This window comes from Lolium rigidum, chromosome 1 (genome assembly GCF_022539505.1).
Source record: "Lolium rigidum isolate FL_2022 chromosome 1, APGP_CSIRO_Lrig_0.1, whole genome shotgun sequence".
NCBI classification, from domain to species: domain Eukaryota; kingdom Viridiplantae; phylum Streptophyta; class Magnoliopsida; order Poales; family Poaceae; genus Lolium; species Lolium rigidum.
The window spans coordinates 126,533,401-126,546,342 of record NC_061508.1 but is presented as its reverse complement, the minus strand read 5'-3'; the positions used below and the strand labels follow the sequence as shown (position 1 = coordinate 126,546,342).

At 49.6% G+C, this 12,942-nt stretch overlaps 1 protein-coding gene across 1 annotated transcript; it reads right to left on the bottom strand.

Annotated features, from left to right (window-relative positions):
- Positions 1 to 12,072: 12,072 nt before the first annotated feature.
- On the bottom strand, positions 12,073 to 12,920 carry LOC124669763 (protein PROTON GRADIENT REGULATION 5, chloroplastic-like). The gene is made up of 2 exons (XM_047206338.1): positions 12,505 to 12,920; positions 12,073 to 12,413 (listed from the first exon to the last, which is right to left on the bottom strand). Exons 1-2 carry the CDS (start codon positions 12,757 to 12,759, stop codon positions 12,309 to 12,311), a joined length of 360 nt encoding a protein of 119 aa, XP_047062294.1. The 5' UTR covers positions 12,760 to 12,920; the 3' UTR covers positions 12,073 to 12,308.
- Between the last annotated feature and the right edge of the window lie 22 nt (positions 12,921 to 12,942).

Below are 12,942 nucleotides of genomic sequence, written 5' to 3'. Positions count from 1 at the left end.
TTGTGTTTCTTGAGGTGTTAGTAATATACCATGGCTGGTACCTTTCGGAAATCTGTTTTCCTGGCCTACCCGTTTAAACTTTTTTTTTTGGCCAAACCCATTTTGAACGCAGACGTTCTTGAACTGTTCGGGTACTACCGAGTAGTTTCTCCAGAATTAGAGCATCTCCACCGGCGACCCCCAAATAGTCATCGACAGGGCTGTCGGCACTACTATATGTGGGGCGTTGGCAGTGCATCCTCCATTTGGGGACGCTATTTCCACACCGGCGCCTCCCAAACGGCGGCCCCCAATTTTTTTTCTTTTTATAATATTTTGAAACAATATATCATTCACATTTTATTCATAAAATCACACAAATAGAATAAAATTGTTCATACAATCAATCAAACAAATAGTACTTAAATTATTCATACAATTAATCAAACAAATAGTACTTAAATTATTCATACAACCCAACAATTAAATAGTACTTAAATTATTCATACAGGCAAACAAATAGAAATAAAATCATGCATTGTTGGCGGCTCCTCACCTCGCCCACAAATGCGCAGCTAGATCTGCCTCCAGCTGTGCATTGTTGGCGGCGACGGCGACGGTGGCGATCTAGAGGGGTGGGAGTCGGCTCGGGCGTGTGTAGGAGGTGGGAAATCGGTGTGTCTGGCTGCTAGGTGGAGCCACGCTCGTTTTCAGACGTGCCGCGAGATGCCGGCGCGTCCGATTCGCGCCCTTGGCGAAGGAGCCGGCACGGGGTTGCCAGTGATTCTATTAAGCTCGAAAATTGGCCATTTAGGACGCACCGGTGCGAGCTTATTTTCGCTGCTGACCCCAAAATGTTATCGTGGCTGCTATTGGGGGCGCTGGTGGAGATGCTCTTACGAGCACACTAATTTTTCCTGTGGCCGCCAAAATGTGCTCTTGTATATATATACCCCACCCATTGCGTGGAAAGTAGAGAGATAGAAGAGAACCTTTGCCTGAGATCCATCATCTCCTAGCCTTTGCACATTCTCCATACTCGAGTCAAGTCTTTGAGAGAACTTTGGTGCTTTAAGTAATTTCGTTGAGAAGCGTGGATGTCTTTTTTCTCCGAGGGGGGCTATAGCACCCTATGCATCGCCATCCATTTCGTGCATCGTGAGATGTAGTGATGATACCGTGCAATATCCCCTTAATTCCTGTCACAGAAAGGTACCGGGGATGTAAGATGGTGCTTAGCTGACCGATCGTTTATTCCCTTTCCAGAGCATCTTATGACTAGACTAGGCATCTTATGACCGATCGTTTACTGAATGCTGCAACTTCTCCAAACGTAGAAAAAGAAAAGGTCACCTATGTAAAGATTTAGGTTAAGGTGACTTACCCCGTTGGGGGCTCACCCTGCGTGTTATATAGGGGTTTAACCAACTACCCAAAAGGATTTACAATCTGGTTGTTACAAACTCAACACGCAAGGAAACCATCGACCCTTATCTCTTGGTGTCGTGGTGTACAAGGCAAGACATACAAATCTATCTAACCAACTCGCTAACACACCCCTCAATCACAACTTATCTAAGTTGAGATTGTTCTTGAAGGCTTCAAGCTGGCGTACAGTCATTGGTTTGGTTAACCCATCTGCAACTTGATCTCCTGTTGGAATGAACTTTATATTCAACAATTTCCGAGCAACTCTTTCTCTTACGAAATGGTAATCTACTTCAATATGTTTAGTCCTAGCATGAAAGACTGGATTGGCTGAAAGATAAGTTGCACCCATGTTGTCACACCACAGCTGTGCTGCCGGTGGATGTGGTAACTTTAGTTCATCAAGAAGAATTTGAATCCACATCACCTCTGCTGTAGCATTAGCTAAAGCTTTATACTCTGCTTCAGTACTAGATCTTGAAACAGTGGCCTGTTTTCTTGCGCTCCATGAGATTAAGTTAGAACCAAGAAATACAAGCAAAGCCACCAGTTGATCTTCTATCATCTGGACATCCTGCCCAGTCAGAATCAGAGAAGGCACTGATCATCATAGATGAGGTCCTATTGAACTTCAACCCCAAACTCGGTGTCCCTTTAAGATATCTCAGTATCCTTTTAACAGCAGTCCAATGTGAGGTAGTTGGTGCATGCAGAAATTGACAAACTTTGTTGACTGAAAAAGAAATATCTGGTCGAGTAAGAGTTAAATATTGCAATGCACCAACTATACTCCTGTACCTCGATGAATCTTCAGCATTCAGAGGATCTCCTTCATATGCTGACAATTTTTCACTTGTTGACATGGGTGTACTCATAGGCTTGCAGTTTACCATACCTACTCTCTTAAGCACATCAGAGGTATACTTTTCTTGAGTCAATAGAAGCCCATTATTTATTCTTTTTACTTCAATACCAAGGAAGTAATGTATATCACCAAGATCCTTCAAAGCAAAGTCTTTCTGTAGATCTCGAAGAAGAGCTGCTGTTGCACTATGACAAGAGCTAGCAACAATTATGTCATCAACATAAATGAGCACAAAAATGGTAATACTGCCTTTTGAATAGAAGAATAAAGATGTATCAGCTTTGGAGGGAGTAAACCCGAGAGCTATCAGTTTTGCACTTAGTTTGGCAAACCATGCTCTTGGAGCCTGTTTCAATCCATAGAGAGCCTTGTCAAGCTTGCAGATGTATTCTGTCTTGCCTTTAACTTCATACCCAGGTGGTTGTCTCATATAGACATTCTCTTCCAGAACGCCATGGAGAAACGCATTCTTCACATCTAGTTGTCGAAGACTCCACCCCCGGACACAGCAATAGACAGTACAAGACGAATAGTAGCAGACTTAACTACTGGACTAAATGTATCTTCATAGTCTATGCCATATCTCTGTTTAAACCCCTTAGCAACTAGTCTAGCCTTATATCTATCAATGCTACCATCAGCCTTGTGTTTGATTTTATATACCCATTTGCAATCTATAACATTTTTTCCTGCCTGTTGCGGAGAGACTAGATGCCAAGTCCTATTTTGCATAAGTGCTAAATATTCTTCGTCCATAGCCTTCTTCCATTTTTCATTTTTTAAAGCTTCATTTAAATGTTCAGAGTTCACCTCGTCGATGTCAAATTTGCATACCCGACCATACCTCGTAGTTTTTGGGTTGTATTTTCCCGGAGTGTAGGCGTGTATTCATACGCTGCACGGGGGAGCGCCACCAGCTTGCGGAGCGAAGATCCCGCACTCGGCGTTGATCCGACGCGTGCGGGAGGATCTCTATCGGGATCGAGTGAATCTGCTCCGGGATCGGAGCTCGATCCGCCGCCGACGCCGTCTCTGCCACCGTCGTCCGCGAGGAGATCCGGCCCGTGTCGTGTGGCTACCAGCTCCCGTGCCTCCGCCCGCAGAAGATCCCGAAGGCACGGCAGCAGCACGTGGGCGGGACCCGCGCAAGGGAGAAGTGCGCGCGCCGGCCGGCTGTCCGCCCGGCGTGGCGGTCGCCGGTTCGTCGCGTTGCTGCCGCACAGAGGGCGAAGACGCGTTTTCCGCTGCCGTAGATCCTGTGGGTCCCACGCGACCCTGGGCGTCCGTGCCAGACTGATTTCCTGTTATTTCATGTGCTCGCTGTTCGGCACTCTCTGAAATCTCAAAAACAGGATTAGCAGCAGGATTAGCAGAAACATTAATCACAGTTGGATCATTGCTATGTTCGCCCCCATGATCAAATGTGTTTGGATTGAGGAGGTGAGGTGGTAACAAAAGAATTTCCTCACGAAATCGCATGCCAGCATTGTCATGAAGTTTAGAGAAGGGAAACACTGTTTCATCAAAAATGACATCCCGGGAAATATATAGTCGGCCAGAATTAATGTCTAGACACTTAAAGCCTTTGTGAATATTGCTATAGCCTAAGAAAACACACTGAGTGGAGCGATATTCCAATTTTCTAGCATTGAATGGACGAAGATTGGGATAGCAAGCACACCCAAAAATGCGCATTGATGTGTAATCAGGCTTGATATGTTCAAGAGTTTCTAGAGGTGTAGAGAAATCTAGTAATTTGGTGGGAAGACGATTGATCAAGTATACTGCAGCAATAAAGGCTTCATCCCAATATTTGAGAGGCATGGATGCTTGAGCAAGGAGTGAGAGGCCTACTTCAACTATGTGTCTGTGTTTTCGTTCTGCAGACCCATTTTGTTGATGAGCATGGGGACATGACACATGATGGGTGATACCAATTTGTTTAAAAAAGGAATTGAGGCGTTCATATTCTCCTCCCCAATCAGATTGCAAGGTGATAATTTTTCTATCAAATCGCCGTTCAACAAGAGCTTGGAATTGATGAAAGATATTAAAGACTTCAGAACGATGTCTGATCAAATAGATCCATGTGAATTTGCTGAAATCATCAATGAAGCTAACATAATAATTCTTTCGACCAAAGGAATCAAGGGCGGGACCCCATACATCTGAGAAAATTAATTCTAAGGGATAATGTGAAACACTAGTGGATCTAGAATAAGGCAATTGGTGGCTTTTTGCCTTTTGACATGCTTCACAGACCGACTCACTACTCTCACTAGAGCAGGGAAGTTTATTTTTGCTAATGACTCTTGAAACTATAGATGAGGCCGGATGGCCTAAACGACTATGCCATCTATGATGGGACGGCTTGAAGACTCCATGAACTTGCTTGGTGGGTGATGAAGATGATGGCGTGGGTAGAGGATATAGGCCATCTTCACATGGGCCATCAAGCAGTAACTCTCCTCGTGACCTCGATCCTTTATGCAAAAGAAATTTGGGTGAATTTCAACAAAGGCATAATTGTCTTTAGTGAGGCGATGGGCAGAAATAAGACTTTTGCTAGCGTCAGGAACATGGAGGATATTTTTCAGATGAAGATTTTGATCGTGAGTTTGAACAATAGAATTACCAACGTGATCAATGTTCATACCTGCACCATTTGCAGCATGCACGTGGTCATTCCCATTGTACTTCTCGTAGGTGTGGAGGCGATCTAGTTCACTGGTGATGTGATCTGTTGCCCCGGTGTCCAAGTGCCAGTTGTTGTTGCCGCCGCCATAGTTGGCGGTGTTGTAGTTGATGAGTGCAGCAGATCTCTCGCGTGGGACGAAGTCCTCGTCAAAACGGTACCAGCAGTCCTTGACCACATGGCCCGTGACATTGCACAGTTGGCAACGAGGGCGATCACCACCTCCGAGCCGTTGCCGCTGCCGCGGCCGCGGCCATTGTTGTTGTAGTTGCCGCGGCCACGACCACCACCACCATTGCCGCCATTGTTGTTGTTGTAGCCGTTGTATCCGTTGTTGGGGTAGCCGTTGCCTCCTTGGCCACCGCCTCCGTTGCCACGGCCGGGTCCACCGCGGCCAAAGTTGCCACGTCCGCGGCCGCGTCCGCCACGCATAGCGGCATTGGCGAAGACCGGCTCGGTCCAGCTCCACGAAGCATCTTCTCGCCTACTTTCATAGGAGTCGAGTTGAGCATACAGCCCGCCGACGGTGATCGGCGTGGGCTCGGCGAGGATGGCCGCGACGAGAGAATTGTACTCACCGTCGCGCAGCCCGGCGAGGATGTAGGAGACCATGTCCTCGTCCTCAAGAATCTTGCCGGCGGAGATCATCTCGTTCTCCGCAGACTTCATGGCGGCGACGTATTCCGCCATGGTCTTGTTGCCCTTCTCAGCATTGGCGAGGGCGATGCGGGTGTTGGTGGTGACGGAGCGCGATCGGGCGGAGTACATGTCCTGTAGGGTCGCCCAGAGCTCCGCTGCCGTCCTTGCTCCGACGGCGTGCGGCAGCACCTCCCGTGAGAGGCCGGTGATGAGGAAGTGGAGGACCTTCTGGTCCTGAGACTCCCAGTCCTCGTAGGCTGGGTTGGGCTCCTTGACCTCCTTGTCGTCGCGCTTGACGACGATCTCAGTGGCGGGTGCGGCGATCGTCCCATCCAGATAGCCTGTGAGACGCGCGCCCCGGATCGCTGGCAGAACCTGTGCCTGCCATAACACAAAGTTGCCCTTACCTAGTTTCTCGGTAGGACCGGCGCCAAAGGGTGAACCAGAGAGAGAAGTGGAGGAAGAGGACGCCATGGTTTTTGGGTGGAGATTGGTTTGATCTAGATGTAATCGGAAGAGCTCGTAGGCTCTGATACCATGTAAAGATTTAGGTTAAGGTGACTTACCCCGTTGGGGGCTCACCCTGCGTGTTATATAGGGGTTTAACCAACTACCCAAAAGGATTTACAATCTGGTTGTTACAAACTCAACACGCAAGGAAACCATCGACCCTTATCTCTTGGTGTCGTGGTGTACAAGGCAAGACATACAAATCTATCTAACCAACTCGCTAACAACCTAGATACCTAACGGGAATCAAAGACTCGGTAACAATGGTTGGATGTACGGGGAGAGACTTGTATAGGATCTCTCCATTAGGTAGGATCATAGGATCAATCCAGAAAAAACATACTTAGAACAGGCGAAAAAATCTGAAAATAATAAACAACATGCATATAGGTTGTATCTACAACTCTAAGAAATTTCAGCTTAAAATCTGATCTACACTTGGAGAAACAAAAAAGACAAATTTTATTGTGAATAGTGTCAGATCTGGTTGAGTAGCATTTCACACTATTCACACTCAGATTTATCTTTTTTGTCTCTCCAATTGTATGTCGCATTTGAAGTTCCAAATTTTTAGCGTTGCATATATAACATAGATGTGTGTTGTGATTTTTTTTCAGAATTTTTGAACATGTTTTGTCTTTGCAAAAAAATTGTTCTCACAGATCCTATCTAAGACCTGATCCTACCTAAGTCTTCCCGTACACTTACCAGTCACTTATAACTATTTTTTACCATTCAACAATCAAATGCTGTCAAATTTCTTTGTACATGATGTACCGTTTGGCGGCTGCTAGTCGGAGCGCTGATTTTCTACCGTGCACGAGCGGAGATATGAGCATGTATCTGTCTGTCCGTTGGTTGCTTTGAGATTCGTGCCACATTTTACATTTTTGTCAAAATTTGTCATGTTTAAAAAGGTTACATCATATTTCTTCTAGGTTTTGCATTTACCGTGATATATGCTTTGTCGCAGCAGTACTAACACCACCAAGATAGCACCAAAAATTCAACTTTTTCAAAAGCGGCGCCTCCAAGAAGGAAGCAATGTACAAGCACCGTCGTTGCCCGGTTGAAGATCTTAGATTTTCACCCCGAGAAATACCTCGCTCACAAAACAATACCTTCAACAAGATCATTGTCAACACAACCAATTAAGGTCAGACATTGGATTTTCACCTTGCAAGGTAAGCCTTTGAATTCTTCTTGTGGTGACGCCCCCACTTACGATGCTACTGCTCCAAGTCACAAAACACCAAGCTAATTCCTCGTTGCCACAGAGATTGGAACCGCCATTGCTAGTCCTCTGATCCCGACATCAATGACATTCTCCACCAGCCGACTTCACCATCGAACGAGAAAACGTGTTCCATTATGGTAACAACCAGCAGAGAAAAACACGGGTGCGCACGATCAAATCCCATCCAATTCAGCAAACTCTAGCATGTCATCCATCGGAGTTCGCCGGCGGGACCTTCCGGAACCCAACACTTCAGCTAGATCGATGGAGCATACAACTGGCAGATCATTATCTTGGGCGAGTTGGAACCCTAGGACAGACACCTTTATTTGAAACTAGGCCAAGCAGCCCCCACACTACCTACCTTCACCGCGCGCATCCAAGATCGAAGGCAAAACACCGTTGCACGTCAGCGGGGAAGCCACGTGCGGTGTCGTTGGCCAGCATGAGACTGCCAAGACGCCCCACGAGCTTGTCTCCCCGCAGACTCGCCAAACGGACGCATCACCTCCAATCCAGATGTCGCGCCGTCCGCTGCAGCCACGGCGACCACCGCCACCAAAAACCACCAGGGCTGCCGCCCAAGATCCCGCCTAGCCCATCGACGGTGCCCGTCCGCCGGCGTAGCCAGGCGCCACCACACCGCCGACAGCCACAACATCTGGCCGAAACCAGCGTAGGGTGGAATCCGTCGGTAGAAGCCATGGGTACGCGACGACCAGGCACAACCATCGTCGCATCAGCCGCTGCGAGATCGCCGATGGAAGGCCACGGCACCATGCCGCCGCCGACCCTAAGTATCGCCATCGCCGCCGCGAGCTCGAGGGGATGTCGCCCGGAGAAGGAGGCCCCGTCGCTGCCATCAAACGCACGGGCTTTGCCCGAAGGTGACTCCTGACTGCGGTGAGGGAAGGAGGGGCGAGGGTGGGGGTAGAGGGGGGTTAGGGTTGGGGAGGGCGAGGGTTGGCAAAAGCTTTTACCAACACAAGTATTTTTTTATTACTTCGGCCATTTTCCTGAGGCGTGAGCCGTGTCTGTTGTGTTGAGAGATTCAAAATAAAAGCAACATTTTTTTAATTTAAAATAATAGCAACCTTGGGATATTATCTAGATGGCATCGAATATTGCTCAGTCATCCCCTGACTTGCTCTTGCAAGTTAGGCAATCTGTGCCCAGCCTACCTGGCGGAGGCAACAAGGTCGGCCGGCGTCTTTGATGCTGATGGCCGGCACTTGGCGCCAGACTAGCTGCATAGCATATGCGTATTTCATCTTGTTTTACTTTGAAGGTCTGCAACCGGTACTAGCTGGACAAGACGCCTGCATTCCATATTTCCATTGCGATTCCATTCGCGACGACCACCACACCTGCACCATGGCTTCCTCTTGGAGGCAGCCCCGTCGCGAGGACAGCTATGACGACGACGAGGAAGAAGACTATGACGAGGAGGAGGAAGAAGACGACGAGGATGACGACTATGAGGAGCAGGAGGACGACGAGGAAGGAACAGAGGAAGGCACCACTGGGGAGAACTCTCCGGCGCCCTACAACATGGAGCTCCACTCCATGACCGCAAAGGTTACATCTCTTCAACCCTGCTCCATTCAGCTCGATCAGGATCCATAAACTAATTTGATACCTCCTTGTGCAGGGCATCAAGCATTTGTGCTCAGAACTCCTGGAAATAAACGAGGCATCGCAGGAAGACTTCCAAAGGAATGTTCATCTCACATACCTCTCTTTCCTCAGGTATATATACCGCAGCATCACTCATCAGTCACCAGCTAACTTATCAATTATTCTTTGGATCAAGAATAATATGTAATGTTGGTCATGCATGGCGGCCAGATTGTTCCAAGAAGCTGGCGATCTCGAGAAAGATGTCGACCATCTCAAACGCCAAGCCATGGCACAGAGGAGCCTCATCCAACAACTCACAGACAACATCTACTCCTCCTCAATGGTACCGGACAATTCAGCAATCGATCCATTCGAACTCGATGTCTGCTCACCTACCACCGTCGATCCACTGGACATTCTCCTGTCCGAGCACAGGATGGAGGAAGCCCTGGAGCTCCTTGAAGCGGAAGGGCGAGCGCTAGAGCAACTGCACAGCGACGACGCCCGGGTGATCGCGTCGAGCATGTCCGCGCTGTCGGCCCGGCGAGCCAGAGTCGCTGACCGCTTCGCCTCCCTCGCCGACAGCCCGCGGACGCCGCCGCGACGCGAGCTCCTCCGGGCGCTCTCCGGCCTCTGCAAGCTCGGGGACTCCCAACGGGCCAACCACCTCCTCTTCAAGTTCTACCGCTTGGACGCCCTCCGGCGCGTGGACGAGCTGAGGTGCTCGTCGTCATCACACAGGAACTACATCAAGGAGCTGGCGTGCACGGTGTTCTCCTCCGTGCTCGAGGCGTCGAGGAGCTTCGTGGCTCTGCACGGGCGGGGCCAACCGTCTCCCGAGCTGAGCCGGTGGGCGAGGGAAGAGATCGAGGACTTCATCGCCGCGTTCCGCGAGTACGTCGGGTCCATATCAGAAGCCGGGTCCGGCGACGGGCTGGCACTGGCGACCGAGGCCGCCAACTGCGCCGTCTCCTACTCTTCCATGCTCAGAACCGTCGTCCCGGAGGAAGACATCTTGGCGTTGATCAGGCCTTGCATGGAGAAGGTGCTCGCGACGTATACCAAGCATCTGAAGAAGGTCGTCAGGCTGCTGGTTTCCTCCGACGCGTGGGTGCTGGGGAAGTTCCTCATGTCAGGAATCCTACGGAGAAGAACACCATCTCCTCTACCAGCAAACGGTCGAGAAACCGAGCACTGCCTGCTCACAGCCAGCGGAAGGAAATTCGCCACATTGATGCAGGAGGTCGTAGAGGACGTATCCCCATTGCTGCGTCTTGGGATGAAGAGTTCAGTTCTGCAGCTCCTGTCCGGGTTGTTCAGAGAATACACGCACTCCGTCCTAGCCGTGGATGTAGTCGACCAGCAGCAGCAGTACATGTGGCAGCTCTCCTTCCTCATCAACTGCACGACGCTGGTCTCCCTGTTCCCCATCATCGCCCACGGCATCTTCATGAGCAACAACAACCAAACATCGTCGAATCAGGCCGCGCAGACCGAGCTCGATGGTCTGACCCTGTTCATCAAGGAAGCGTCCGGCCAAGTATGGACACAGTTCTGCCAGCAGTTCATACGAGACACCATGTCCAGTCTGCAGGACAGATCAAGAACACATGATGTACAAGGCGGCACAATGCCTTGCTCTGCATTCCAGGTGGTGTTCCTACGGTTGAGGCGGCTGAGTGATCTGTATGGTGTCATCTTAGCCGGCAAGGACGGAACCATGAGAAAACTGCTGCAGCAGCTGATGGAGGCCATCATTATCTGGCTTCACAACAACCTAGATACATGGATCTTCCATCACGCGCAGAACAATCTTCCCAAGGACACACTACTTCACCAGGTCAGTTAAGCCAACTGGGTGCTGCTTTGGTTTGGTATCCATTCAGACATTTGCAGCTCTGTCTCAGGGATAATGTGCTCTTACTGTATTGTATATATGCAGATCCAGTTAGATGTTAATTTCCTACTACAAGTTGCACAGTTTTGTGGTTTTTCCTCCGACAGTATCAGAACCTCTGCACTGGACTTGCTTAGCAAAGCAGAAGAGAAGGTGTCATCTTTGGAACAGAGTATGAGCAGGTAAGACTAAATCGGAGCTTGATTTCCTAATTCTATGCTGCCAATCCAGAGAAATTGATACATGATTTTTTCGCGTTTAACTGTTTCTACTATGTATGCAGTAGTGGTGCCATCCATGAGGAGGCATGGGCTACTGATGCCGCCAAACGAGCGGTCCAAGCACTAACAGGGGATGGAGTAAATAGTTCCACTTCACAAGAAGATGTTGCTGACAGTGAAGAAGATGTGTTGAAAGCTGGAGGAGTTAGCATGACGACGAGTGCTCAAGAAAGCGAGGAGGAGATCGATAACAGAATCGATGACAGTGTCACCGGTTCAGGCGACGCGCCTGAAACATGGAGCGGTGAACATGCCGGTTCTCATGCCCTGTGTGACTCCGGTGGTGATGGCAAGTCCTCAGATGAGTTTGTGAGCATTGAGGATGATGGTGGTGCAGCTGAGGGCGGCACCGAAGATGGCGTGTCGCCAGGGAGTCCAATAGGGACAAACGTCCTTGATTCAGAGAAGCATAAGTTGCTGGTGGCCAACATACCCATAGACGTCCATGGTGATAGCCTGAACGGGTTAGGAGGTTCAGGCGCTGCCATGGAAGCAACTCCATGTGATCCACAAGAAGATGAAGAGGAAGATGATGATGAGAGTGCCTTGCCGGAATTTTTGCAGGACAAGATGAACCCTATCCCTGTGATCAGTGACCAAAGTGGTACAGACACGACGAGTGTGAGCTCCGCGGAAATGGAAAGCGGTGATCAACACTCTGATCCAGGAAGCGGAAGCAGCGGCGGACATGGCTGGAGGCGCCGTGCAGGTGCACCTGCTGCTGCCAAGGGCGATGGCGGTATCAGGAAAAAGAGGGAAGGCCTGAGCAGAAACAGCAGGCCGAGATGGCGTCAGTGAAGGAGTTTCAAGAGAAAAAAGAGTTGGCAGTAAAGGAAGCCCCCATTTGCATTCAGAACTTGTTCAAAACATATACACATATGATTTTATCTAGTACCATTGCATTTCATAAATACGTGGACGCAGATAAACATGATATATATGTATGCTGCTACTCCGTAGAGAATACATCATCTATCCATCCATCCAGTTTGAACTGAAAAGTTAACTGAACTCAGTGTTGCTTCAAGTAGTTGCTCCGTCTCCAGAACAGAAAACTAGTATACATGAATATGCATCTCCAACTCCAAGGAAGGATAGAAGAGTAGTCGATAATTCCCTTGTGCTAGTAGAGAAGAAGATAAGAGGGGAAGGGGGAGTCAGGCAAGGAATCCAAGCTTCTCTCCGTTCTTCTTGGCGAGCCGGATCAATCCCTGCCTCTGCTTCGGGTCGGCGCCGATGGTCTTGCAGAACTCGGTGATCACCTGTTTGATTTTGGTATTAAGCTTCCATGTCAGGTCACTAATGCTTGCTATTAAGCTTGGGTAGCAGCGAAACTCAAGAAGGAAGATGTACCTGGGAGTGCAGCGCGATGGCCTTCCCCCTGAGCTGGTTGAAGCGCTTGCGTCCGACGATGTTGCGCGTCACCACCACCAGGGGCGCGAAGATGCCCTTGCCCTCGTTTACGTTGCCCATCCTCGTGGGTGTCCGAAGAGGCCGTGCCGACCGGGGCCGCATCGACACCGACGACATGGCCAGGTGGTCGTCACCGGAGACAGAGCTCGACCACGTCGGAAGAGCTCGCAGCCCGGATGACACGGAGGCAGCCATCCTTCCCCTTCTGTGCTGTGCTGCTCTGTGCTGTGCAGAGAGTGGAAGGGAATGAGCAAGAACGAGAGGAGACGAGGAAGAGAGGAGGGATGTGGTGGAGACGGAGCCAAGCCAAGACGATGACGGACCGCTGGTGGCCAGCCAAAGCCAAGGCAGCCTCTCTCTCTAGACTCTAGTCTCTAC